General features: G+C 35.7%; 1 protein-coding gene across 2 annotated transcripts; it reads left to right on the top strand.

The window, feature by feature from the left end:
• Window positions 1-7282: 7282 nt before the first annotated feature.
• Window positions 7283-27344, top strand: LOC110113618 (oligouridylate-binding protein 1). Of its 2 annotated transcripts, none has more exons than XM_020846265.2 (12): window positions 7283-7691; window positions 8822-8883; window positions 9209-9311; window positions 11219-11295; window positions 11383-11444; window positions 11544-11631; window positions 11841-11916; window positions 11998-12028; window positions 12244-12363; window positions 26208-26293; window positions 26432-26605; window positions 26763-27344. In XM_020846265.2, exons 1-12 carry the CDS (start codon window positions 7590-7592, stop codon window positions 27039-27041), a joined length of 1260 nt encoding a protein of 419 aa, XP_020701924.1. In that variant the 5' UTR covers window positions 7283-7589; the 3' UTR covers window positions 27042-27344. The 2 variants fall into 2 exon arrangements, with proteins under 2 accessions (XP_020701924.1, XP_020701923.1); XM_020846264.2 differs by having other exon boundaries at window positions 7284-7691; window positions 26205-26293.
• Window positions 27345-27919: the final 575 nt, after the last annotated feature.

Below are 27919 nucleotides of genomic sequence, written 5' to 3'. Positions count from 1 at the left end.
CCTAATCCGACCTAATTTTGTAAACTGGTCAAAATGTTTGACCCAGATCTGATCTGTGCGGGTCACCAGGTTGACCCAACCAGACTTGCTAACCCGGAATACACAACTATTCGCGAAGGGGGCTAGCACAGTGGACAGGGTGAAGATGCTAGCGTGGTGGGCAGGGTGCAGACGCCAGCACGGGAGGGCGAGCACGTTGCGGGTCTAGGTGCACGGGCTCAGGCGTGGGTGGGCAAGAGCAACCTGCAAGGTGCGGAGTGCTACGTCCTGCAGGTGTTCGAAAGCGTGCGAGAGCGCTGCAGAATGATTTGCCTTTGGCGTGGCTCCGAGCGCACGAGCTCAAGTGCAGGAGAGCACCGGTCAATTCTGGACACCTTCGAGTTTTTGGGTGAACCTAAACATGACTTGATTTTAAAAATGGTTCACAATATTGAATCTGAATCTGACCCGTATGTTAAATGGGTTGACTTGAACCAGAAAATTTTCAGGTTGAATTTCTGGTCAGGTTAAATATTGATAGCCTTATGTGTTGGCATCATTGGTGATGGTAATTGATGAAGTTAATATGCATTTGAGTATGCAAGTGACATTAGTAAAGAGATTGTAGGTCGGTGAACTGTAGTCAGGCGACAATGGTGGGAAGACTATAGTTTGCAGACAACAGAGGTTAGAGTATCGTTGTTGGTGAGTGATGAAGTTTAAAAGGATTGTAGTCAGACGATGATGGATAGAAGATCATAGTCGAACGACGATGACCAGATGATCTTAGTTGGGAGACAATTGTTTGAGGATTGTAGTCGACGGACAACAGATGTCGGAAGGACCATAGTTTGGTGATAGTGGTCAGTGGACTGTAATTAGGTGACGATGTTATAAGGACTAGACTTGAGCGACGATGGTTCAAGGATTGCTATTAGCGGGTGACGTTGGTTGGAGGACGGTAGTTGATGGATGACAAAGGTTGGATAGTTGTAGTCGACAGGTGACAAAGATCATGATGACCTTATTTGGGTGATGGTGGTTGGATGACTGTAATGAAAGTCGGAGTCCTGCAGTCATGCAAGAATGGTCACAGGGTTTTAGTTGGCGGGCTAGGGATATCAAAGGGATCATAATTAGTCGACAGTGGTCGGAGGACTATAGTTGGGCGACTGTAGTTTTAGGATCGTCGTCAAGCGACAGTGGCTCGAGGATTGTAGTCGGGCGACGGTGGTTCGAGGAATGAAGTCAGGCGATGGTTGTTTGACGGTGGCTAGGGAGGTCAGAAGGTTCATAGTCGGTTAACATTGGTTAGAAGACTATAGTCGGGCAATTGTGCTTCGAGGACCGTAGTTGTTTGGTGATGGCTCGAGGACTGTAGTTGGGCGACATGAGTTCAAGGATTGTAGTTGGGCGATGATAGTACGAGAACCGTTGTTGGAGGGCAATAGTATGAGGACCGTAGTTGGAGGGCAACATTGTATATTATAAGATAGTTATATATTTTGTAATACTTATGTTCATGTTCATACTTATGTGAAAATTACATTGCATATGATGTGTCATACCCATTGAAGCAATATATAGTTGCACATATTCTGACTTGATCGGGTAAGAATAATTATTTTTTTGCATCTCTACCTTTTGCTTGTGTTTGTGTGTATCTTATGTGCATGAATATAAGATTTGAATTTTTTTTTCTTAGGAGTGCCGCGGCGCCGAGGTAGGCAACGCTGCAGCATTGAGTTCTTTGTTTTTTTTTTTTTTTGGAATTTTTGCGAGCACAACGACATTGGTTTGGGAGCGTGGTCTTTGTTGAGAGCGTTGTGGCCCCATTTTCTGGAGTGCCTTGGCTCCATGTAGGATTTGGGTGGGTTTAGCCCTTTTTGAACTATTGGCTCAGTTTGGAAAGATGTCCGGGTCTAGGTATGTTAACATTTTGCTTATCTTAGTTATCAAAAATAATAAATTTTTGGAAATTTTCTCATTAAAATTATAATCCATAGTGTAAAAATGGGGATAACTTCGCATTCGTTAAACTTTCATATGTTGCAGATGTGATTATTATGAACTTTTTAATTAAAAAAAAATCATTGTGTAAATAAACAACGTGTTATTTTTGACAAATTAGAAAATAATTCTGATATTAGAAAGTTATGTTATAGAACATTTAAAGCTTTCAAACAATACTCTAAATAAACCCTAATAATCTGGTGAAATTCTGGAAACCTTAAATTCTGCTCCATGATTCAAATTGTTAGATACCGATATAGAACACTATAAATTTTTACTTTTTTATTTATTTATATTTTTATTATAATAAAAGTATACATGTGCTTATCTACATGAAATGTGTTATAAGAATGATTCTTCAAATTATATCTCGGATGTGACATAGAAGAGTGTAGTTGGTGGGTTGTAGTCGATCGGCTATGAAGGTCGGGGGCCTTGTTGGTTGATTGATGAAGGTCCGACGACGACAATCAAGCGGTGGTGCTTTGGGATCCTTAGAGGCTTAAAGCTCTATTGAATCTCAAAATAGAGTGTTAAGGCTTTAGATCCAAGGTCCTCCCATCATGTATATAGTGAAAGCATTTTTATAGAGCTTTGAGATTGGTGTGCCCATAATTATGGATAAAATCCAAAACACTATTGGATGGCCTACATTGATTCCAATGATCATAAATTATCAGTTCAACATTAAGTGGCTTAACGATATCAAAATTAAGCAATTCTGACTATGAGCATGCTAAATTTAGAGATTACTTGATTATCTAATTAATATTATGAAGTTTTTAGTTATACTTCAGGCCCTTGATTGATCCCATCTTAAGCTTGGATTAAGCCATTTTTTGTGCCATAAGGTTATTCTCATCGAAACGTTCAATTTGTTTATATGTTTGCTGGAATCAGAGTTGGATTGTAAAACCCCTCCAAAGCTGATTTTTTTGAGTGTTGTCAGTCCGGACGAATTGACTTTAGTCTCGAACGAACTGAAGAAAATTGTGAAGAAATCTGTATGGTTCGTCTAGACGAACCTGGAACAGTCGGGACGAACTGAACCCGAGAGCATCGTCCAGGGACGAAATAAATTGGAATTAATTTTCGTCTGTACGATCCGTGTCCAGAGGAGTTCGTCCCGGGACGATCAAGGCATCGTCCGGGACGATCTTGCTTGATAAGTATCGGATTTGAGATATTTTTTATTCATTTGAAGAGAGAGAAAGAGAAGGCAGGAGAGAGAAAGAGAAGGAAAAGCTTGGTTTTGGAGCCCGCGGAGCGCTTTTCGTCCGAAGACGCAGTTGGAAGATTTGTCTGTCTCATAGTAAAGAATCCGAATCCTATTTCTGATTTTTAAGATTTCGAGTTTTGATATTTCTGTGCTCAGATTTGTGTTTCCGTTACCGAAAAACACGCATAATTTTGTATTGACGAAAGTTTTACGGCACAACTTTTGATATGTTTCTGATATGATATTTTTACACGATTTGAGTATTTTCTGTAAAGTTTCTACCGGGTATTTTGAGTTCTGTGTGATTTTTATCGAATAGAAAATTATCAGGATGTTGGAAATTGTTGCTTCAGTACAAGTACAGCTTTGGAACATTGTTTTATTCGATTTCCGGTAAATTGGTAAATTTCTGAAATTGTGATTTCTGTGTACATTCCGTGTACTACCGTTATGCCGCCGATTTCTCGTACGATCTCTGATTTTCAGAATTGATGATTTGAATGATTGAATATGCATACGAATGTGGATATATGATTGATATATTGTTATATTACTGAAAGACAAGTGAAGACTGGTTGAACCGTTGGTTGGAGATTGACTTGACCTGTACATAATGGTGGGCTGACGGGCTTTCCTTTAAAAAAGGTTTGGTGTTATCCTCTATTGATCATTGATATAACGATTGGGAGTCATAAGGAGATTATTATGCCGACGGGCGGCCGACGGGCACAGAGTGACGACTCTTATTGAGCCAACGGATATATTTATGGATTTCTACAACAGCACTATGGATTATCGACTAGAAAAACGCCTTAATAGTCAGTGATTGTACTTGTTCAGTAAGACTATTGTACTGAATTGCATGTGTATGGTATTGACCTATTGATCTCATTATGGATTCATGGATTTATTGATATTGACGGAATTGTATTGAAATTTATTTATTGACAGATGAATCCTTTCACTATAGATGCCTGGGATGTCACATGGATGGTTTTGAATTTAACTTTGGAAGCTTCTGATTCAATGATGCCTCAAGATTTGTGCTTGCTCAAATTTATTTTTAGTGACATGTCAATTATAATTCTTCTACATTCTTTAAGCATGCCACACAAAATAGAATAACTATTTACACCCACTTAGCTTTCTTAGGGTTCTATGTTCCATTGACTTTCTTATCAAGTGGCTGTGATTCTCCCTATCCTCCTCTAGTTTTTTTCCTAGTACTTTGAAGGCTTGTTTGCTGAGCTTTTATCATTTGGATCCTTATTAGATTGTTTGTATGCTATTTCTTTCACTTCCTTCTCCTCATTTATCTATTCTTTCTTTAATTTCCACAAAGCCTTCATGGCTATGGAAATAAACTTGTTTGATCTCTCCCACCATATGTCTTCTTTTATGTCAAATCTTAATACCCCACCCCCTTCTCTTCTCCCTTCCTTCTTGGGTCATACACCATTCCTTTTATTTATCAGATGGAAGACAAGTGTCAAATATCCTCAACACCTTTATCTATATAAGCTCTTTTAATTGGAGGATTTTTTTTTTATTTTTTTTTGTATATTCATATATGCCCATATGGTAATTCACATGTATCTAAATAGATTTCTATCCGCTGGATTCCGCTAGATGAGGCACATAGTCAAAAGTAATGTTCAACTTAAAGGTGGGTTAGGTTCTCTGTAGGCCAGAATGATTGCATAAGTTAGGATTTCTTACGTAATAGTGGGAGAAGGCTTTAATGTCACAACCATTTAGGGGTGTCAATTTCGAGTCACGGGTCGAGTTCGGGTCGGACCCGGAATTGACCCGGGTTCAAATGGGTCGACCCTAACCCGACCTCGATAGGTAAACAGGTTGGAAATGCGAACCCGAACCCAACCAGGCGGGTTGCCGGGTTGACCCGACCCTACCTGGCGCGCGGGTGCGACGCCGGCGAGCGAGGCAGTCTCAGGCAGTGATGCGGGCGCGCGGTGCGACGCGGGCGAGTCGTGCACTCGGTGCGAGCAGCGAGGCGGTTGCGGGCAGCGACGCAAGCAGGGCTTCAAACGGTTTTTCGGGTTGACCCAGCAACCCGCCGGTTCAACCCGAAACCGACCCATTTTTTAAACGGGTCGAATCCGGGAACCCGAACCCGACCCGTTTTCAAAACGGGTCGGGTCTAACCCGAAAATTCCGGGTCAGGTTCAGGTCGGATTTTCGTGTCGTGTGAAATATTGACACCCCTACAACCATTAACCTAAAGGTTGAGGGGTGCTATTGGAGGCATGTTTGGAACATTTTTGTAACTCATCACACCACTTTATAAGTGTTTACTAAATAAAAATGTAGCTATCATGATGAAGAATATATAATTCTTAAAAGTTATAAAGATAAACTTTTCATCATAGCTATATATACAACGAGTAATACTTCATTCACATATATGACTATTTGATTGTCGTGAATTGTAACATGATATGTTGCCCTAAGTTGCACTCTCAAGTACAACATATGATTGTTAGTTAAAAGAATAAATATATTAATCATATAAACATTTTTTTAGGTTATTTTTTCTATATTGAATTTGTGAATCAAAATGTGATTAAATTATTAAATTAGTTGCTGAGAACAAGCATTGCTCCATTGGGTAAGTGTGAAACTAAGAATTATGGAAGTATTATACAAGCGCTGTGCGCCTAGGCGAAGTGGCGAAGTGTTGGTCATAATTAAAATTCAACGAAGAGATTTAAAAAACGAACCTTTAAGATTCTAATATATCTTTATTGAAGGTATTTTAGAGTTTAAAAAAATTTAAAATTGGATCAATCTAATCAAAATAAATAAATAGATAAAGGAAATCTACATGTCCAAGTAAGCATAGTTGTATTTTCAAAATTATTAAATGAAACAACTTTTAATGCAATATAAATTTGATTTAACCTAATTACATTTATAATTTTTTTTTTAATTTTCAAACAATTCTATTATTTTCTAAAATATAAAATAAAATTACTTTTTAATGAATGGAATATTTCTTAAGATTGATATTAACAAATAAGTATGATTTAATCATAAAAACAAGAAGAATAGATTAATAGATCAATATTTATTAAAAAAATAAAGAATTATTAATAGGGTGAAAATATAAAAAAATTAAATAAAAAATTCAGAATTTTCAATTCTCAAAATTGAAAACTAATTTTTCATATTTTGACTTTCTATATATTAAATATATTTTCACACACTAAAAATGATATTTATAATGGCCATATGTCATGTCTTAATAGTCACAAAAAATAATAAAATAAATTAATTATTATAAAAAGTAAATAAATTTAATAAAACAAATAAAAACTTTAAATTATAATATTTGGAATTTATTTTGAGAAAATATAATATAAAGTTGCAATTTTATTTTTTACTTTTTTTTATTTTTTTTGCAAAATAACCCCCTCTTGCCTCATCAAATTGAACAATTATTACGTCCTCTGACCGGATGTAGAGCTACGTTCGGCCGCCAATAACATGTTGGCACGTGCTTTTACTCTTTACAGCGCGGCCCGACTACTTGACCCGGACCGGGACCCGGGAATGCTATGTTCGCGTATTGAGAGGTATTACTCGGTATTGCTCGGTATTGCTAGGTATTGCTTGACAATAACCAGAAATACCGCTCTGTGAAGACCAATACCGAGTTGTACCGAGTTTTTCTTTCTACCGAGTTGTACCGAGTTTTTCTAGTTGTAGAAAAACTCGGTACAACTCGGTATTGCTCGGTATTTGCTCGGTATTGGTTATTGCCGAGCAAAATCGATAGATACCTAGCAATACCTAGCAAAATCGAGAAATACCGAGCCATCCTGGGTCCGTTCCGGGTCGGGTTGTCGGGGCGCGCGGTAAATAATGAGAACGCATGACACGATTCTATTGACGGCCGAACGTATAACTACGTCCTATGACCGGACCAAATAAAAGTTCCATCAAATTAGACGTTTAGGTTGACGGTGACTCAATGGACAATGGGCAGATAAGCCCAGCATTTACGCATTCATTTTCGAGCACTACATTACGGCACCTTATAGAGTTAAAGCTTATAGTGTCACAGTACAAATAGACGACTTCGAGAGTTTTCCGTCTCTTTTACCTCCGAGCTTCAGTGGCTGCTTTGCCCTTCCTCGCTCTCTGCTCTGGTCTTTCCATTTTCCTCCCTCGATTTCGAGGGATTTTTTCTTTCTTGATTAATTTCTGTTGTACAAGTTTCGTCTCCTTTCTTTTTTTTCTATTCCCTTCCGAATCTTTCCATCTTCACTGCGCCATAAACCCTAACCCTTAGTTGGTCAGTTCCGATCGGAGTAGCTTGTGTCGACTCTACTTGAGGAGTTCTAGGCCGGAAAGAATGCAGCAGCAGCGGCTTAAGCAGCAGGCTTTGATGCAGCAGGCCCTCCTACAGCAGCAGCAGTCCCTCTACCCTCATCCGGGACTGTTAGCTCATCCCCAGGTATCGCTTTTATTCTACTGACATCGTTATTTTATCTCTTCGTCTTATGAGTGTACTGTCTGCGATTTTTCTCGCTCATTTCGCTGCGATTTTTGGTTTCCTCAATTCTTTGGTTGCTTCTTGTGGATGGTTGATTTTCCTGAATGATTAGGGTTTATGGTGAGTGTCACTTTTTTGGTGGAATTGTGGATTTTTCTGTTTCCATTTGGTTGTGTTTGTTGGGTTTCTCGTCATGTTAGGCTTCTTTTTGTCTTTATAAAAGGATTTTCAGGCATTTTAAGGTTTTAGGAGTGCTTTGGCAGTACGTAATAAATAATGTTTCTTTGATCTGTCTTATTTTATGCCGAGTCATAGAAGTTTATTTGTGGTAGGTAAGGATTTTGGGATCCATGTTATCTTTTTTGGAAAGTGGGTACTTTGCTGCTTTCATTTGACTACTCTTGCAGCTGAGGATAAATTTTCGTTAGTTTGTTGCTTTAGTTTCTTAAGAACGCTGCTGCTAGAATTTTGCTTCCCTTCCATCTTCTATTAAATTTGCATCCTTTTTTGAAAGGCTCATGTATTTTCTTAAAGATAGAAATTTCCTTCTCATCTCAACAAATTATATTATGGAGTCACATAGAACTTTGCAGTTTCAATCGCTGGTCTAAAGTTCAGAAGTAAAGATTGATTTGAGGGTAGTTTGATATTCCTAAACTGTGTGTAAAGATGGTGCACATTGATTAAGCTATGTTGGAGTTGATTATTTTCAACCTATTTTTTTTTCCTAACAGTTAGAATTATAGGTTTCGACAAGTTCTTCTGAACTCTTATGCCTATCTTATAGGTTATTTTTTGAATTATTCTTGCTCGTGCTATTGGGCATGCATGCCATAGGTAGTTTGGTTAGTACAGGTGCTTGACCTCATTGACTTTATTTCATGAGGAAATGAAATTTTCTAGGTGCAAATATATTTTTTGTAGAAACTTACGTTGACAATGCTAGACCTTTCCTAAGCCTTCCTTTTTTTTTTCAGTGCAGTTGTTTCTTACCCTAGGTTTTGAGTGTTTTCTTTTTTTAGGAGGATAGCCTTTAAAGTAGGGATTTTTTTTTTACCTTTTTCTTGTTCTTTTACACTTTTATTTTGCAGATAGAGCCGATTCCAAGTGGAAATCTTCCTCCTGGATTTGATTCAAGTACATGCCGCAGTGTGTGAGTGTTATAGGAACTTTTTAGTATATTTTTTTTTCCATTCCTAAGTTATGCTTGCATGCTTTTTGTCTCCTGGGGATTATGATGTTCATTTTATTTTATTTTATTGTGAATTTAGAAACATCTTTAGATTCTTCTTGCATCCTAAGCTTTAGCTTTTCTATGATTTATTGACTTTGCTGTCTTGATGCAAAAATTCAGAAAATCCTTTTTTTTCATGCTTTTATATGATTTTAAGGTTTCTAATATTAGTTCATTTTTTTTGCTAAACATAGTTCTATTGTCACTTACATTTGTACTGCATTATGCTTGTGAGATTTTGCAGCTATGTTGGAAATATTCATAGTCAAGTTACCGAAGCACTTCTTCAAGAGGTTTTCCAAAGTACTGGTCCTGTTGAGGGATGCAAGCTTATCAGGAAGGAAAAGGTTTAACAGCTCATCTTAGATTTAATTTTAACAACCCCACAATGCACACACATATAAACCAAATATTCTGATTCTCATACTTTTGCTTGTGCCATTTTGCATGCATTCTTTCTCTCCACATCAGTGGCTTCAATGACAAATAATAAAGTGTTTGCAGGATTGATCTTTGCTTGATCCTACTTATAACATGTTTATTTTCATGCGAGAAAGTCCAATGTGTTTGAGATTGCTAGATAGGAGACTCTTTAGGTTGTGCGCATATGTGTGTTTTCTTTGGGTAAGTCGGGCAAGATGCATATTGAGACGTATTCAATATCTCATTCTTCTCTATGGAAATATGTTCTCGGCACTGGTTTTTATATTGATCAATTAAGATTATATCACCTCTTTTAAAAGACGTTGGTCTCTCACTAGAAAAGTAAATGCTTGAGCTTGAGAAGCTTCCGGCCTAAAAGATAATGAAAGTACTATTATCCCTGACAGCTAATATCATTGTACCTTTATACGCCTTGATGGCCACACAGCTTCCTGTCTAAGACATTTGGTCCTTGGAATACCCAAGGCTTATGTACAAGCATTTCCTGAAGCCAGTACGGACCAAGGGATACAATTAGATACTAATGTATCTGCTCCAACCTACGGAATTTCCCACCCCTGGGTGGCCCCAACTTATCCTAGATAACACATATCAGGGCATGCCGTTAATTACTTTAATCATTTGTGCGTGTATGTGTGTTTTCTTTGGGTAAGTCGGGCAAGATGCATATTGAGACGTATTCAATATCTCATTCTTCTCCATGGAAATATGTTCTCGGCACTGGTTTTTATATTGATCAATTAAGATTATATCACCTCTTTTAAAGGTAGCAATTGTCTCAGCTATATTTGCCATATTTTGTTGGTATGCATTTGAGGATTACAGCATATTGTTACTTTACGTTGTTGACAGTCTTTCAAAATCTTTCTTGATCAATTTATTTTTAATTTAATGCCTTTATAGCTGATTGTACTATCAATTAACATTTTTATCATTCATTTGATAACTTATTAAACCTTTTTATGCTCCTGTGTTATCTATACAATTTTTTTTTAATGGCTATATTCTTGATAACCACATATAAGGTTTTTGATAGAACTCTATATTTACTTTAATATGTATCAATCTGATTGGTATCCAGAATACTCTCAAAGTTTTAAACACTTTAAGGAAGTTGACTCCTCCATATCTAAAGGATACATGAGATCCCATCTTCACATTCAATGAGGAAAGAAATATAATAATGGCTTATCAAAATTGGCTCATTCTCATATCCCAAAGGAATAGAAATTTACAAAAGAAGCTATATTACTACTAAAGGGGTGTTGGACCTAATTTTGGGAAGATTTTGAAATGTAATACCACGCCAAATAAATTCACATTTAAATTAGTGCGCCATCAACTTCTTATGTGGCAGCTGATTTGGCACCTATCGATTTAAGACATTTCATCCTAATATAAGCTATTTTATTGAGATACAAGGTAGTTTACTATAAATAATTTAGTTCACTTATAATAAGGTAATTGGGTGAAGTATTTTATGTTTTGTTGAAATACCTTACTATTGTATGAAATATCACATTTTTGGATATACAGAAGACGAGGAGGCAGTCATGAACTGCAAAGAATCAAGGTTAATTGCTGATTTAAAACTGTGCCACATTGGTTGCCATGTTGCATTTGACGTGGCACCAATTTAAATATTGGAGAGTATAACAATTTTGAAATTTGAAACAGTGTATATATTAAATCCGCTGAAATAAATTATTTCCCTATTGTGTGATTGACATATATCAATGTTTCACTTTTGTTATCCAACATGCTGCTCATCAGCCATTATTTTTGACATGTATTTTTTAATGCCTTTTAGTCCTCTTATGGGTTTGTTGATTACTTTGATCGTCGCTCAGCTGCGCTTGCTATACTTACCCTAAATGGAAGGCATTTGTAAGTAAAACACTATCCATATCTGTTTTAGTTTTCTCTTTATTGGTCTTCCACAGCTTCCTTAAACTTCTAATCGTTAAATTGCAGATTCAGTCAACCAATAAAAGTTAATTGGGCATATGCCAGTACTCAGAGAGAAGACACTTCAGGTTATATATTCATGCAGATGTTATTTTTTTTTTTTAACTTGGTTAAAACTATTTGATTATACTTCTTAGTAAGACTTCTGTTTGTTTGTTTCTTCATAGGTCATTTCAATATTTTTGTTGGTGATCTTAGTCCTGAGGTTACTGATGCTGCATTGTTTGCCTGCTTTTCTGTGTATCCCAGCATCTCGTGAGTTTCGGTTGTCATTCACTTTGTGGCTAGGGGTTATTAGGTGTTGTATCTTTATATGCACTCTGTGGCTAGGGGTTATTAGGTGTTGTATCTTAATATGCACATTGTGGCTAAGAGTAAGATTATTTTTTTTATAGTGCTCTTAGCTGTGTTTTTTTTTAACTATTCTAAATGAAGTGTGGTATTAATGTCCAAATATGTTTCAGTGATGCAAGGGTTATGTGGGATCAAAAAACTGGTCGTTCAAGGGGATTTGGCTTTGTTTCTTTTAGGAATCAACAGGTGAAGTTATTGCTATTCATTTGATCTGTTATATTAAATATGTTTATGTTGATCCAGTATGTTTTGATTGTTTCTGGGCAGGATGCACAAAGCGCGATCAATGATTTAACTGGTAAATTCCATCTTCAGTTTAATTTATATTCTTTTTCTGTGAGATAAATCAATGTCAATTGAATACTCATTTTTTTCTTGTTTTATGTCACAACCAATGAGCATGTTGTTTATACTGTTTGCTTTATCCCACAGATTAGCTAGCATTGCTATAACATTATTTGTAACTAGTTGATTCCATTTTTTTTGATTTCATTCTCTTTTATCACTTTGCAGGTAAATGGTTGAGCAACAGGCAAATTCGATGCAATTGGGCTACAAAGGGTGCTGGTACTAGTGAAGACAAACAATTCTCGGATTCCAAGAGTGGAGTGGAGTTAACAAATGGTTCAACTGGTGGGTACCATTTTGATGCTGTATTTCAGTTTTAAGAAGTTTAGTTTTTTTAATTTGATAATTGAGTCATAACCATGTACGTTCTGAATCTTCTAACTAGTTCAAACTTAAGTATGTTTTCAAAATATTATTTTCATAGCATACCAAAGCAAATTCTCCCTTTCTGTTCATATTGCTAGGAGTTAATGTACTTCATTTGTTATTTTTATTATGTTTTGACAATATTTTTCTGCTTTTCTAAGTTCTAACTGAGGGATGAGCAGTTGTTCTAACTAAATAATGCACGATTTCATTTATCATCTGAACATCAATGCACTACTTAACATATTATTCTGTTGCCTTGGCATATCAAATATAAAGTGTTTTGTTTTGCCTTCTAGATTGACGTTGTCTTCTATAATTTTTTTTTTACGGGACATGCTTACAAAACAATTGAATAGCCTTTTAAGATGTTTACACAATTTTAAGAAATAGGACTGCCCCTAGAAACAAGACCCTAAATATGTTTCCTGTTTTTGATGTTGCTTTCTGGAAAGATGAAAATAAAAGCAGATTTATAAGCGAATCCAAACGTGTAGCCTTTTAGTCTTCCATAAGCTATTTCTCTTGTAAATACAAGTCGAGTTTTGGGTATGAATTTTAAATTGCAATGTTCTTATCTGCTCTCAGGCCTTATTCATTTATAGCAGTACTTTATATGAATTTGAATTGCTATATTTTCTAAAAGAGATGTAGAAGGAAAGAAGAGAGAGAAAGTGGTGGAATGCTTACTTGCTCCAATTGGCCGAAACTTGGCCCTGTAAATAGAGGGTTATAAAGCTGAAAAATAGAGGAGAGTTTAACACATTCTAGAAAGAAAGCAAATTTAATGATTTACAGCTAGTTAATTTAAAATTACTAAATACAATTAATATAATCTCTAGTAATTAGCCTCCAAACAGCCTACGCCTGCTGCTTTCCATTGCATCCCAAACCACAACTTTCCGTGTGGAGAAAATAGCTGGTATTTCCATCCAGGGAAGCTTCTTTCCAGAGAAAACTTCAAATATGGTAGAAGGTTATCATTTATTCTTTCTTTTTAGTTTTTTAACATTTGGTGGAAATTGGCGATCAACACTCTCCCTTGAGCTGTTTTGTAATCTAAGCTTGCCAATGATCTTTTTAAATAGGGGTCTTTTTAATCCTCTGGTTAGAATGTTAGGAGCTTGATTAGACGATGGAATATATAAAACATGGATCTCCATTTTGAACTTTTTTCTTTAGTGAGGTACTGATTTACCTTCACATATTTAGTTTGATCATGATGGATAATGTTGTGTGTTATATTGATAGCAATTTTATTTCCACAATATAAGAATATCATAGGAGCTTAACAGTCAGTTGAAGTTCTTCTAGAAGTAACTTAAGCTAGATTAATTCACTAATTCCTATATCCAATTATCTGAGTTTAGCTATTGCAGTGCTCCTTGCAAAGATATTTTGTTTTTAATTTCTCTAGGTTATAAGGCTACCCCTTCTCATAAGTACAATACCCTGATGTAGATCTCCTATCAATTATAATGCTTGCCCAATCAAACTGATATAGGCTTCTATTATTTGATATTCCCGCTTTTATAGAATAGTCCCATCCTAGGTTACCTTTTAAGTACTTGAGATCCTTGTGACAACACTCATGTGTGCTTCATATGACACATGGATGAACTTTTTGTGCCAGCAACAAAGGAGTTGTAAGCTCAGGTATTAGATAAACATATGTGTTTCTCAACCAATTTTAGATATGTTCCTTTATTTAGTAGACTAGTAATGATGCGGTCGCTTAATTCTGTTTTAGAATTTGTTGGAGTGTCAATAAGTTTCTTTCAATTAAGTCAATTTCCTTTAAGCAACCTAGAACATATTTTCTTTGAGAAATGGTAATATTAGATATTTTCATTCCAAGAAAGTAACTAAGGGAGATTAGGTCTTTAATTTCAAACTCTCCTACTAGCCTTTTCTTCAAGATATTTATTTTTACATCATGATATCTTCTTACAATGATTTCAGCAACATACACAATTATTATAGTATACTTACCATCCTTGTGTTTGTAGCAAGGTTTTAAAAGGCGAAATCGGGAATCGAAGCTTTTTTTCTAAGCGAGGCGAGGCGTAAGCCTCGAGGCGGATCGAGGCGTAAGCCTCAAAACGATTAAAATAAATTAATTTAAAATTATAAATAATGACAAAAAATAACAAAATATTACGTCAACTATAAATTTGAAGATTATCGAGAATCGAGGTTTTTTTTCTAAGCGAGGCGAGGCGTAAGCCTCGAGGCGGATCGAGGCGTAAGCCTCAAAACGATTAAAATACAAAACGATTAAAATAAATTAATTTAAAATTATAAATAATGACAAAAAATAACAAAATATTACGTCAACTATAAATTTGAAGATTTGTTTCAATATAATACCGATCTGTCGGGGGTCCAAGGGGGCAGCGCCCCCGGAACAAAATTTTATTATAAGAGTAATTTTGAAATTATGCTTGGTTTTTAAGTTTGTAAGTTGTTTGTATGAAAAGATACCGAGCGGTACCGAGCATGTACTGCTCGGTATACATGCTCGGTACCGAGCGGTACATGCTCGGTACTGAAGCGTGACGAACTCAAACCAGCGATCAAACAAGAAGAAAGGTCGTTCCCGAGCACTCCTGCCGGATCGAAGAACTCACTTGTGGTCGAAGTCGAACACGAAGCAGCTCTCAAAAGGGACGAAGCGGAAGCAGCGCGCTCGAAAGATAAGGAATTTGTTCTTCGCTGTGAGCTCTGTCGAATCCTAATGAGGCGTCGCCTCACGCTGCCTCGAGGCGTTACGCCTCGACGCGTATGCCTCGCTGAAAAAAATCACACGCCTCATCAAATACCTATGTTGCACCGATACGGATACGAAGACACGGATACGACACGACACGGATACGGGACACGTCAATTCTTAAAAATATAGGATACATGTACGACGTGGACACGACATCATAATTTATAAATCATATATAAAAATTAAGAAAGCAATCAAAACATAATATTTGAAATTACAAAAAAATGACAACAACATCATTTGCAGCCTTGTAGCTTATAATATCAAAATATAAGTAAGCATTAAATGTCTAGTACAACAACAAAAGCATAAACATAAATTGTCTAGCACATAAAGTTTCAACTATTCAATAGAAGGAATGATATGATTAGCTTCTTCAGTGGTTTGTCTTTGAACTTCTATATCATCTTCAATAAATATCATTGCTTTTAAATCAGGCTAATCAAGTGAAAGATTAGTAATTTCTAATATTCTCATATCATCAAGAGACTCAAATCCATCTCGGAAATGAGAGAACTTTGCTCGCAGCCGTGGAAGTAAATACGATGCATCTTTTTTTTTTTCGGATTTCTTTTTTGCTTTTCGGACACGTGTATCGGACAAGCGTGTCCCTTTGAAATTAAATAGTATTTTAATTGGATACGTTTTTGGCGTATCCAACACGTATCAGTGGAATATTGGAGGCGTATCGGTGTATCGGATACAACACGCCTTCATAAATAGGTGTATCGGTGCAACATAGTCAAATACATTGAGGCTTAAGCCTCAAGGCGCCGGGTTAGCGCCTCGAACTGAATCGTGCCTCTGTTCGGACGCCTCGTCCGCTTTTTTAATCGTGGGTTTGTAGAACAACACAACATCAAGTTTTTATCCCGTTGTGGGGTCGGCTGCATGAATCTATTTTTTTCATTTTGTCCTATGAAGAGTCAAATTCTCATTTAAATCTAATAAAGAAAAGTCATTTCTGATACTTTTTAACTAAATATTTTTAGGTCTACCTCTAACTTTCTTAACATAGGCTGGATCTAATATATTTACTGTCATAACCGGGTCATCGAAAGTCAGACGCTTTATGTAACCAAACTATCTAAGGCAACTCTCTCTAATCTTATCTGCCACTGGAGCTACTCTCATCTTTTACCTATTTCGCATTGTCTCTAAGTGTGAAACCACTCATCCACCTTAGCATCCTCATCTTTGCAACTCTTAACTTATTTTTATTGGCCAACATTCAGCACCATAAAGCATTGTAGGTCTTACCATCATCTTAAAAATTTTTCCCTTAAGTTTGAGGAGCACTTTTCTATCCCACAACAAGCTCTATGCATTCCTCCACTTCAACTATCCAACTTAAATTCTACCAATAATATCTTAATCTATTTCACCATTGCTTTGAACAATAGATCCAAGATATCTAAAACGTGCACTCTTTTTAACGACTTGATCATCCAATGTCACAATACCACCATTAGATTTATTACTACTAAAATTATATTCCATGTATTCAATTTTAGATCTACTCAAATGAAAACCTTTTGACTCTAAGGTTGACCTCCATAATTCATGTTTTCCTTCTACGCGCTCTCTAGTTTTATCAACAAGAAAAATATCATCAACAAAAAGCATAAATCAGGCCACAACCTCTTGCACATGTCTATTAAGAACATCCATAATAAAAGCAAAGAGATATGGGCTTAATGCTGATCCTTGATTTAGTCAAATTGAAATAGGATCATACTTGTTCAAACCACCTTGTATTTGAACACAAGCAATAGTTCGTTCATATATATCCTTAATGACTTGAATATAAGTATTATTAACTCCTTTCTTTCCTAGAACTATCCAGAGCTCTTCTCTTGGAACTTTATTAATATCACACTCAAATGAAAACCTTCCTTTCTTTCCTAGAGCTTTATTAATATCACACTCAAATAAAAGGTTTTATCCTATGAAGAGTCAAATTCTCATTTAAATCTAATAAACAAAAGTCATTTCTGATACTTTTTAACTAAATCTTTTTAGGTCTACCTCTAACTTTCTTAACATAGGCTGGATCTAATATATTTACTGTAATAACCGGGTCATCGAAAGTCGGACGCTTTATGTAACCAAACTATCTAAGACAACTCTCTCTAATCTTGTTGAAGGTAAACTGGATTTCTATAGAAATCCCACATAAGAATTCAAGCTTTCTTTCCATCTTCTATAGTCTCATGCCATTTTGGTTTATTAAGAGCGTCTTCTTAGTGTGGATTTCTCGTTTTGCTAAATTGAAAGCTGGAGTTTTATCTAGTACATCCGGTCATATCTCATATTATTGGTTATAGGGTGCTGAGTATGGACACATGCATCTTTTTAATAGCAATATATAATTCTTCAATAATATCACATGGAAGAAGGGTTTGTGAACCTAAATAAGATTCCTGTCAAAGCTTTTGATAGGTGGATGTTCAATTTTTTTGTAAATTCTTCCTTCTAGAGTAAACATGAATTTTGGTGAAATGTTGTGCGGTCGAGTGTTGGGCTTGTTGGTCGGATGGATTTAGAGAATCGGAGTTTTGTTAATTTCAACACTCTTTAGTCTGGGAAGATTAAGGCACTCAGTTTAATTGAGTCGTTTTTTCAGGGAAATAATATATATGCCTTTTTTTAAACCATATTCGAGAGATAAATTTGAAGGCTTTGGGATCAAATTTATTTCCATGGGGTTCATAATTGTAGACAAAATCTATGCACCCAAATACTCAATGGCTGATTTGAAATATTACGAGTACTTGGGAACCATTTGAAAAACACTCCGATTAATTGAATCACATTAGTGGGTAGAGTTTTTATAAGTTATCAGGCCATGAAGATGGCTTCACCTTCATAAAGTTTAGTTGTGTTAATAGTGAACATAATAGATCTTGCTATCTCTAATAGTTTATTTTTTTTTTTTTAGTTATACAGGTTTGTTGGGGCAAGAACTTTGATGTATAGTCCCATTCTAATTTAGGTAACTTCCTAGAACATGATTGTTATACTTGCAGCCTTTATTATAATGTAGGATTTGGATATCATTGGAGTATTGAGTTTTAATCGGATTAAAAAAGTTTTTTAATGCATGTTTCACATCTAATGTATCTTTCAATAACTATAAACAACACACATGAATATGCTTATTATTAAAAGTAATACACCAACAATTGGAGGAAATGTTTGAAGATTCGAATGGACCAAAATGATTTGTAGCTTTCTATGGCTTTGGTTTATGTGTGTAGCTCTTTGGTGTGGCAAGTCGATAGATTTCATGTTTGAAAAGCATCTTTATTTTCCTATAAACAAGGAAATTATTTTTTAAGGTACGAAAAGCTAGGATGACCTAACTTTTAATGCCATAACATAACTGTCTTTCTGGGTAAGAGAAGATTTGTTGTTGATAACAAAGGCATGTTTACTCTCTTTGGATTTCTAATCAATCTGCCAAACTCACTACCAGTACCAATCGTCTTCCCCAATCTTTAGACTTGAAATTCTCAAGACTTAGATGAGAAAACATCTTTGCAGTTGCACTCTTTTAATGGTTTGCTTACTGATAATAAGGTTCAAGAGTGCTTTGGAACATGTTCAGTATAATTTTGACTGAGTCAGTGTACATTCTAAATGTTTTGGTCCAACAATGCGAGATAGGGATCTATAAAAAAAAATTGTTTTTGATGTATTTAGAGGTTAGGGGTATAAGATGAGAATAGATGAACACAATCTATTATCTTATTTGAAGCTCTAAGATCAATGATCCAGAATTCTTATCCTCCTTTAGTACAAGTAAAAGCTAGAAGAATGTTGTCGAGCTAAAAAAAGAGGATCTGGAGGCTTTTTTAAGAGTAACTTATAGAGAAGATCTAATTGATATTTGTTCACGGAAATGCAGCCAAGGTTGTTCATAGTTTTTATCTTTCCCTCACAGTTTGAATATTAAACTTTAGTGTGGTTGTGTTGATTTCCAGGGTAAGAGAGATTTATTTGATTTACTGACTTGTCATTTAGTTTCCAACAATTTTCTTGTGTGTTGGGCTTTTTACAGACATTGCATTAAAATTATCTCTCTTTCCTATTTCGAGTTATTTGTTAGGTTTTTTTTTTTCTCTTGTCGACATCTGATGATAACAGGAGTGGATCCTTCAGTTTGAAAACAGTTTTTGATACCTCAAGCATTATCCTTTTGCTCAAACATGTCCAATTTTTGCTAGATATTTTGTGAGTGTGGTGAAGTATTCAATGATATGCATCCTTGTTTTGGATTACAAGCATGATGATTTGAATGGAATTTTCAAGAGCTGAATACGCCATGTTGACTTTCTCTCAAATTGCTTGAGTGGTGTTGTAGACTATGTACAAGGATTGATATGTTCTTTCATAGAATTGATAAGCCATAGACAATGTGGTTGACGAATGATACTATTCAGGTGCCCAATTGTTTCTGTTCATTGAGTCAAAATTTGAACCGAGCAAGATCATTGAAAGTTTTTCCCATTGAGTTTATATGATTTGATTTTAAGTGGTAAGTACTATATGAGGATTCCTGAATTGATTTATATGGTCGGTAAAAGAAAGAAGCCATCTCTCCATCTTAACTTAAGCCTGTTATGGCTTTCCTATTGCCATCAGCCAGAAACCAGCTTTGATATCATGTTAGAAAAGAGACGTGGAAGAAAATAAGAGAAAAAAAGGGTGGAATACTTGCATTAATTTTTCGAACTGGACCCTATAAGTGGAGGGTTATGAAGATCAAAATTGGGAATAAATTAATACATTATAACAAGAAAGAAAATATGAAATATTACATTATATTTTACTAAAAAACTTATAAATACAGTTGGAGAATCCTTAGTCCCCAACCATCCCCACTCCTGCGTTCCATTCCAGCCCAAACTATAGCTTGTCATGTGGAGAAAATAGCTGGAATTGCCATCCAATGAAGCATTACCAGCTGGTTTTTCTATGGCAGAAAGATCCACCAACTATCTTCATTGCAGCAAAAAACTGCCTTTTATAGGCGCTATTTCATGCTAGAGAAAACTCTTTAGTATGATAGAAGAAAATTAGCATTTATTGTTTCCTTGTTTGTCAAATAGAAGGGATAGATTATTGGGAGACCTTTGTACTTTTTCTTCTTGAAGCTATTAAATTATTTTTGTCATTTGGATATTTTAAGGGCTTCAAGTTATATTTAATGGATATTAAAAGTGTTTTTTCTAGAGGAAGTATTTGTTAAGCAACCTAGAGGAAGTATTTGTTAAGCAACCATCAAGATAATAAAAAAAAAACTCAAATTTATCCAAATATTCAAGCTCAAGAAGGCACTATGTGGACTCAAACAAGCACAATGAACTCAATATGATAGGTTAAGCATCTCTCTTTCAGAAAAGAAAAATTTATAAAATAAATTTCATCTAATATCATTGCTTAAGAAATTAGATTTTGATTTATCAATTATACAAATCTATGTATTAAAGGTTTTATATTATGATTATTCGACAAGATTTACGCTGGTTGTTAGACTACCTAACACAAACCTTCATTTTCTCATTCAGGACTTGGGACCTGGCAACAACAATATTTTCCTATTTAAGTTGGATTACATTAAGCATCAGCCTTAAGTTGCAAGAGGTTGTACCCTGGTGTATGCTTTTTGTTGATAAGACTATAGAGGGAGTTGAAGGTAAACTTGTATTATGGAGGTTAACCTTAGAGTCTACAAGCTTTCATTTGAGAGGATTTAAAACTTAATATATGGAGTGTAATTTTAGTAATAATAGATCTAGTGGGGTGGGGGGATTGTGACTTTGGGCGATCAAGTCATTAATAAGAGTACGTGTTTTAGATATCTCGGGTTTATTGTTCATAGTGATGGTGAAATAGATGTGGATATTATTAGCCGAATTTAAGTTGGATGGTTGAAGTGGAGGAATGCATAGGGTTTGTTGTGTGATAGAAAGTTCCCCTCAAACTTAAGGAAAAATTCTATAAGATTGTGGTGAGACCTGCAATGCTTTATGGGGTAGAATGTTGGCCATTAAAAGAGAAGCATAATATTAAGTTAAGTGTTGCAAAGATTGGGATGCTCCGGTGGATGAGTGGATTTACTCTTAGAGATAGATACGAAATGAGCATATATGTGAAAAGGTCGAAGTAGCTCTAGTGGAAGATAAGATTAGAGAGAGTCGTCTTAGATGGTCACATAAAATGATAGCCTTATGATGACCCGGTTAGAAAAGTAGATGTATTAGATTTGACTTGTGTTAAGAAAGGTAGAGATAGGCCTAAAAAGACTTGGTTAGAAAATATTAGAAATGATATTTCCTTATTAGATTTAAATGAGAATTTGACTTTTAATAGGAAACAATGGAGAAAAAGAACTCTTAATCTATGTTGATATTTTGTTTGCTACTATACATGATTTTGTGTTAAGAGTTCTCTCAAATTATAAATTAAAATTTTGAAATGATTATGACGGGAGAATAAAACAACTACATAGGCTTCCGAGTAAACAAAAATAGAATAATACTTTTTTTGTGTAAAATAAAATACACTAGAGTATTCATTTAGAAATTTGACATAGAATGCTTCAAGAGGGAAGGTACCTTTATGAGCCAAAACACTCAAGTTGACAAAGACTTAAATGAAAAACCAATCGATGTAAAATTTAATAAAGGTATGATAGGTTCAGTATTATACCATATTGTTAGTCATTCTAATATTATATTCAGTGTGTTTGTATGATCCTAAGCATTTGACATTTCAGGAATAACATCACATTAAATCTTATTAATTACTTTGATTTAAATTTTGTTTGATGTAAAATAGGTAAAAAATGTACATCAAGGGCATGCCAACTTATAGGTTACTCACTTGTATCTTTAGTGAGGTAGGAAACATAACTCAAATTGCACTATCTATTGTTGGGACATAATACATGAGATTTATTACTTCGATTCAAAAATTTTTTGATGTAAAATAGATAAATAATGTACATCAAGGGCATGCCAACTTATAGGTTACTTAGTTGTATCTTAGTGAGGTATGAAACATAACTCAAATTGCACTATCTATTGCTGGGACATAATACATTGCAAATCGGAGTTTGCTTAATTTATTTGGCTTAAGTAGTTGTTTGATTTGGAATCTTATTAATTAATACACCAGTAATGTGTGATAAAACTAGTGGATATAATTGTAAAACCTATTAAGAACTCAAGGATTAAACATTTAGATTGAAAAAGCCTTTAAGAACTCAAGGATTAAACATTTAGATTGAAAAAGCCTATTAAGAACTCAAGGATTAAACATTTAGATTTTACCATCGTTTTATTAGAGATCAGGTCTAAAATAGAGAGAAAATTATTAAATTTATTAACACTTTAAATAAACTTGTGGATATAATTGTAAAACCATTTGGATATGATAGATTTTCACGTTAAGAACCTAATTAGGAGTGATTGGCTTAAATTCTTAAATTGAATCTCTTAAATAAATATTTATAAGCTATTTAAAATTATATTTTATGTAAATGATTAGAAAAATTATTTAAATGACATTTTTATGTTGAGATTATGAAAATATTAAAATGGCTTTTGCTCATTCTAATCTTTGATTTTTTTTTTTAATCTTATTATATTATCCCTAGTAGATTGTATGATCCACAAAAAATTCTGGTGATATATATATATATATGATTAGTAACTATTATATTTATGAGTAATTTTTTGCTCTAGAGAGATTTTGTTATAAATACCTACCAATACCCTTAAATGAAATGTACGGTGAGACTCTATTGCAATACTAAGTATGCTATCAATATTTCATTTAATGTTGTGGAACAAGATTGTACTATGCATATTGAAATTAATTGATACTTTATATTGAAGAAAAGTTGAACAATGATTTAATTTGCACTTTGATAGCTGCCACAAGAAAATAATTTGCGGATATTGTCACCAAAGTACTATTATGGGTAGTGTTTCAGAAGTTGTCGGAAAGGTTTGTAATGGATAACACCCATTCATTCGCATGAGTGTGGAGTGTTGAAACGCCTTAATTGTAAACTTCTACCTAATGTTTTAAAAATTGGACTAGAGCATGCAATTTGACCAGTTCAACTATGAACCAGTAGCACAAATGGTCCAGGATACCTCAATAATCAGTTTCACATTGCATTGGATAGAATTAGCTCAATTCATCGGTTCGACAGGGTAACCGTCAAACCGGTCCTTATTATAAAGAGCTGGTCGGTTCTCCTCTTCATTTGATACGACGTTGCGTTGTTGGCTTCTAATGCAACCTAAAGTTCCTAAACCTTTTTGGAGAACATTAAGTATGCAAATAATCACTTCCTTTTAAAATAATTAAGCAAACACAACAATAAACTAGTACAAAACACCACTTATAATAGAGCGGACAACACATACAACTCATACAACAAATATAATCTTAGAACACAACAACTCATTACAACATAAAAGACTTTTTTTTTGTTAAACAACATACAAGACATGACACCACTTTCAACTTGTAAAAAAAAACAACACAACTTATGTCTAATCGAAATTTCAAGAAGAAAGATACAAGTGGAATGAGAACTTTGGAGAGAAGAATAGATAGAAGTTCGAGACAAAATATAAGAAGGTAGAAGAGGACAACTCGCAAGTTATGACAAACCCGTAGGTTTCACGTTCCAAATATTCATTCACATCTCTCTTTCTTTCACAAAGAAATTCAGCCCCAATTTATAGGAGAAAAAGGAGGAAAGACATTTATTTTCCCACATAAATGTGCCACCAAAACAACCACTAAATCCCTCCAAATCAGCCCATATATGGACAAGTCAAAGTAAACAGCACGAGGATCAACAAAGGGAAGAAACCGAGCAACCAACAACAGAGAAACCATGAAAACAACAGGGAAAACGAGTATCCAGCAACAGGGAAATCAATAAAACAACAAGGAAATCGAGCAACCACATGGGGAAACTAAACAGTCACCATGGGAAGACAAAATAGTCACATGGGAAGACCAAAAAGCCACATGGGGAAACCAAACAACAGTAGGGAAAATGAGTAGACAATAGAAAAACTAAGTGGACAGTAGGTAAAATGAAAAGACAATAGTAAAACCGAGCGAATAGTAGTTAAAACAAAAAACCACAGGAGAAAGAGAGCTAGAAGCATAAGCGAAAAAAAATTTAAATAAAATAGTTGGCCTTAGACCTGTCAATATTGGACCTGACCCGAAATCCCGACTCAAACCCGACCCAAAAATTTCGGGTTTGGGTTGTCCCGAACCCGAAATGGGTCGGGTTCGGGTCCGGAAAATCAACCCATTTGCAAAACCGGGTCGGGTTCGGGTTGACCCGGAAATTCGGGAATAACTTAGGAATGACCTGGAAAACGGCCATGCCTGCTCTGACCGGTCTTGCCTAAAGCTGCCCGCCTGCCCAGTGGCCCTGCCTAGCCATGCTGCCCGGCTGCCCCGCGACCCCGCCTGCCCTTGCGTCGCCGTTGCTCGCGTCGCGTCGCTCGGTTCGCTCAGTCATTGCCTCGCAGGCACCGCTGCCGCTGCATGCTTCCGGACTGCCGTTGCAACGGCTGCCGCGCGGCTCACGCTGTCTGTCGCATGTAGGAAAGAGGGTCAGGTCGGGTTGACCCAGACCCGAAGCGGGTCAGGTTCGGGTCCGGAAATTCGACCCGTTGCAAAAACGGGTTTGATTCGAACCCCAATAGTACCGGGTCAATTCCAGATTCAACCTGAACCCGACCCGTGACCCAAAATTGACACCCCTAGCTGGCCTTGACTGCATCAATTTAGGAGAACACTCAGTATGCAAATAATCACTTCCTTTCTCTTGGAATGCAAATAAATGCTTCCTTTCAAAATAACTTAAACAAACACAACAATAAAACAAGATAAAACACCACTTATAATAGAATGGACAACACACATACAACTCACTAAACAAGCACAACCTTAGAATAAAAAAACACCTTACAACTTTCAAGACACAACACCACTTTCAACTTGTAAAGATCAACACAACTTACAACTTGTAATAAAAACCTGGACACAATGCAACTTACAACTAATCAAAGTTTTAAGAAGAAAGATACATGTGGAATGAGAACCATGGAGAGAAGACTAGGTAGTAGTTCAAAACGAAATATAAGAATGAAGGTAGCTGAGGATAACTCACAAGTTATGACAAATTTGCATGTTTCACGTTCCAAATATTCATCATGTCTCTCTCTTTTTCCACAAAGAAATCAAACACCTTATATAGAAAAAGAAGGGGGTAAATATATTAAATGCTCACTTAAATTTGTCATCCAAACAGCCAATAGAAGCATTCCAAAACAACGACAAAGTTCTTCCAAATTAGCTCAATTAATTAGGAAATAAAGTATTTAGCATAGGTTTTTGCAAATGGGGAAACCGAGCAGGCACAGGAGGAAAAACGAGTAGCCAACAGCAAAGACAGCAAGGAAACCGAAGGGGTAGCTGGGGAAATGAAGAGCCAGGAGGGAAAATCAATGCCCGGCATGGGGAAGACCAAACAACCCCTTAGGGAAGACCAAACAACAGCAGGAATACGAGAAGACAGAAGGGAAATTCAGCAAACAACATGGATAATTGAGAAGTCGCAGGAGAAAGATAGCTAGAAACACAAGAAAATATAAAGCAGGAAATCTTGGCTGCATCAACCTCGTCCCTCCCCTGCTCTCTCCACCTCAATTCAACATAGTTCAGTGGATTTGACTGTCTTACAATTATTTGGCTAGTGCTCAGTAGAACCTGAGATCTGCATATTTTCATTTTGTTTTGTAAATGTTTTTTTTTTTTAAATATTGGATTTCATTTAACTAAAACGATCTGTTGTTTGTGTTTCTTGGTTTTTAGCCACGAACATTTAGTTTATTCCACTCATAAAATTGATTTTGATAACAATGCGCTTCAGTAGACGATGGTATTGATAGCGCAAAAGATGATGCTCCAGAGAACAATCCACAGTACACAACAGTTTATGTTGGAAACCTTGCTCCAGAGGTAATTTGCTTGCCCCACTTGTAACGATTACTCATATATTGCTTTCCTTTTTCTTCCGCGCATGCTGCAGATCCATCACATTTATTGATTGTCTGTTTTCACATCTCTAAACTTGAAAACAAAAATACAAAATTTCAGGTTACCCAAGTTGATCTCCATAGGCTCTTTCATGCCCTTGGTGCTGGGCAGATTGAGGAAGTTCGCATTCAACGTGAGAAGGGCTTTGGTTTCGTTAGGTACAGTAGTCACTCTGAAGCTGCTCTTGCTATCCAAGTGTCTAATGGTCGGATTCTTGGTGGAAAGCCAATAAAGGTATGTTTTTTGTTCCAGTAGCCAGTATTCAATATTTGGCGGATTCAAATTGTATTTTTTTGATTCTCCGTAGTGTTCATGGGGAAAAATGATTCATGTATTCGACCCCACGTAGTGGGACAAAGGCTTGATGATGATGTTGTTGTTGTTGTTGTAGTGTTCGTGGGGAAGTAAGCCCACGCCACCTGGAATAGCCTCCAAACCTTTGCCACCTCCTGCTGCTGTCTCCTTTCCGACACTTTCGGCTGCGGACTTTCTGTCATACGAGCGGGCATTGGCACTTAGTAAGATGGGAGTTGGCCAGGCGCTATTGCCCGGCCAAGGAAACCCGGTCCTGAAGCAGGCAGGTCTTCCATTAGGTGCTGGAGCTAGCCAGGCTATTTATGATGCTGGGTTTCAGAATATGGGTCCTGCTCAGGGTCAGCATTTCTACTGATAAAACCATTTGAATTAACATCGTTCTGTTGCCTGTGCTACAGTTCCTTTGCAGCTCCTGTATTGGTAGCCTGTTTTTTGCCTTTTTTTTTTTTCCATACCTTAATATTGTAGTTCTCAGTTGCATCACCTCTGTTTTTTATGGTTTTATGGATTGATTTTTATATATGTGATATGTATTTGGTGATTTTAGCTTGTTATAAATTTATGGGAAGCCCAATGCTATCAAGGGGAGTTTCTTGTTTTGTGTAATGCTTATGCCATGAAGATGATATATGCATTATTATTACTATTTTTAACATTACAGCAGGCTTAGATGTGCTTTACCAGATGTTTCTTTAGTTTAATGACTTGATTTGCAGAACCTAATTGGATTTTTTTTTTAACGTCTGAAAATCTTTGCAAATTTCCATTAAATTGATCATTCTTTTTTAAAATTCTTTCAATGTTCAAACTCATGCCTTCAGATTAGAGGTTCACTGTTTTAGCGAAATAATAGTTTTCTGATGTTTTTGAACGATTCTTTCTGCTTGAACTGTAAGGATTATGGCAGCTGTGTTTGCACATGTGTGTGTGTTTACAAAATTATTTGGGTTAAGTAATTCTTAGTGATAGTTTCGTGTGAGTTTGATTGGGGGACAATAAAGAGGAATTATTTTTTATTAGTGAGAGGATATTTAGATCATTAGAAAGCTAATTAGCGTCTGAATTATTCTTGTAATTGATGTTAATGTAGATGTTTTTTCAGCTGGAATGGTGGGTTTATGAAAATAAATCGTGGTTTCCTCTTTGTATTAGTTATTTTTTCTCCCTTGAAAATCTAGTTTTAGCAACTCATAATGTTCAAATTATTATTAGGATCATATGAATGGTGGTTAT

The sequence above is a fragment of the Dendrobium catenatum genome, unplaced genomic scaffold, assembly GCF_001605985.2.
Source record: "Dendrobium catenatum unplaced genomic scaffold, ASM160598v2 fragScaff_scaffold_847, whole genome shotgun sequence".
In the NCBI taxonomy this organism is placed as follows: domain Eukaryota; kingdom Viridiplantae; phylum Streptophyta; class Magnoliopsida; order Asparagales; family Orchidaceae; genus Dendrobium; species Dendrobium catenatum.
Note: the sequence above shows the minus strand (reverse complement) of the source record. Positions and strands in the feature narration are given on the sequence as shown.

What these genes read in the sequence shown, in the direction of transcription:
- LOC110113618 (XM_020846264.2), top strand. Translation starts at nt 7,590, where the DNA reads ATGCAGCAGCAGCGGCTTAAGCAGCAGGCTTTGATGCAGCAGGCCCTC. An exon ending in TTTCTTTTAGGAATCAACAG is followed by an intron (nt 11,917 to 11,997) that starts GTGAAGTTATTG and finishes GTTTCTGGGCAG; the next exon opens with GATGCACAAAGCGCGATCAA. An exon ending in TTGGAAACCTTGCTCCAGAG is followed by an intron (nt 26,294 to 26,431) that starts GTAATTTGCTTG and finishes ACAAAATTTCAG; the next exon opens with GTTACCCAAGTTGATCTCCA.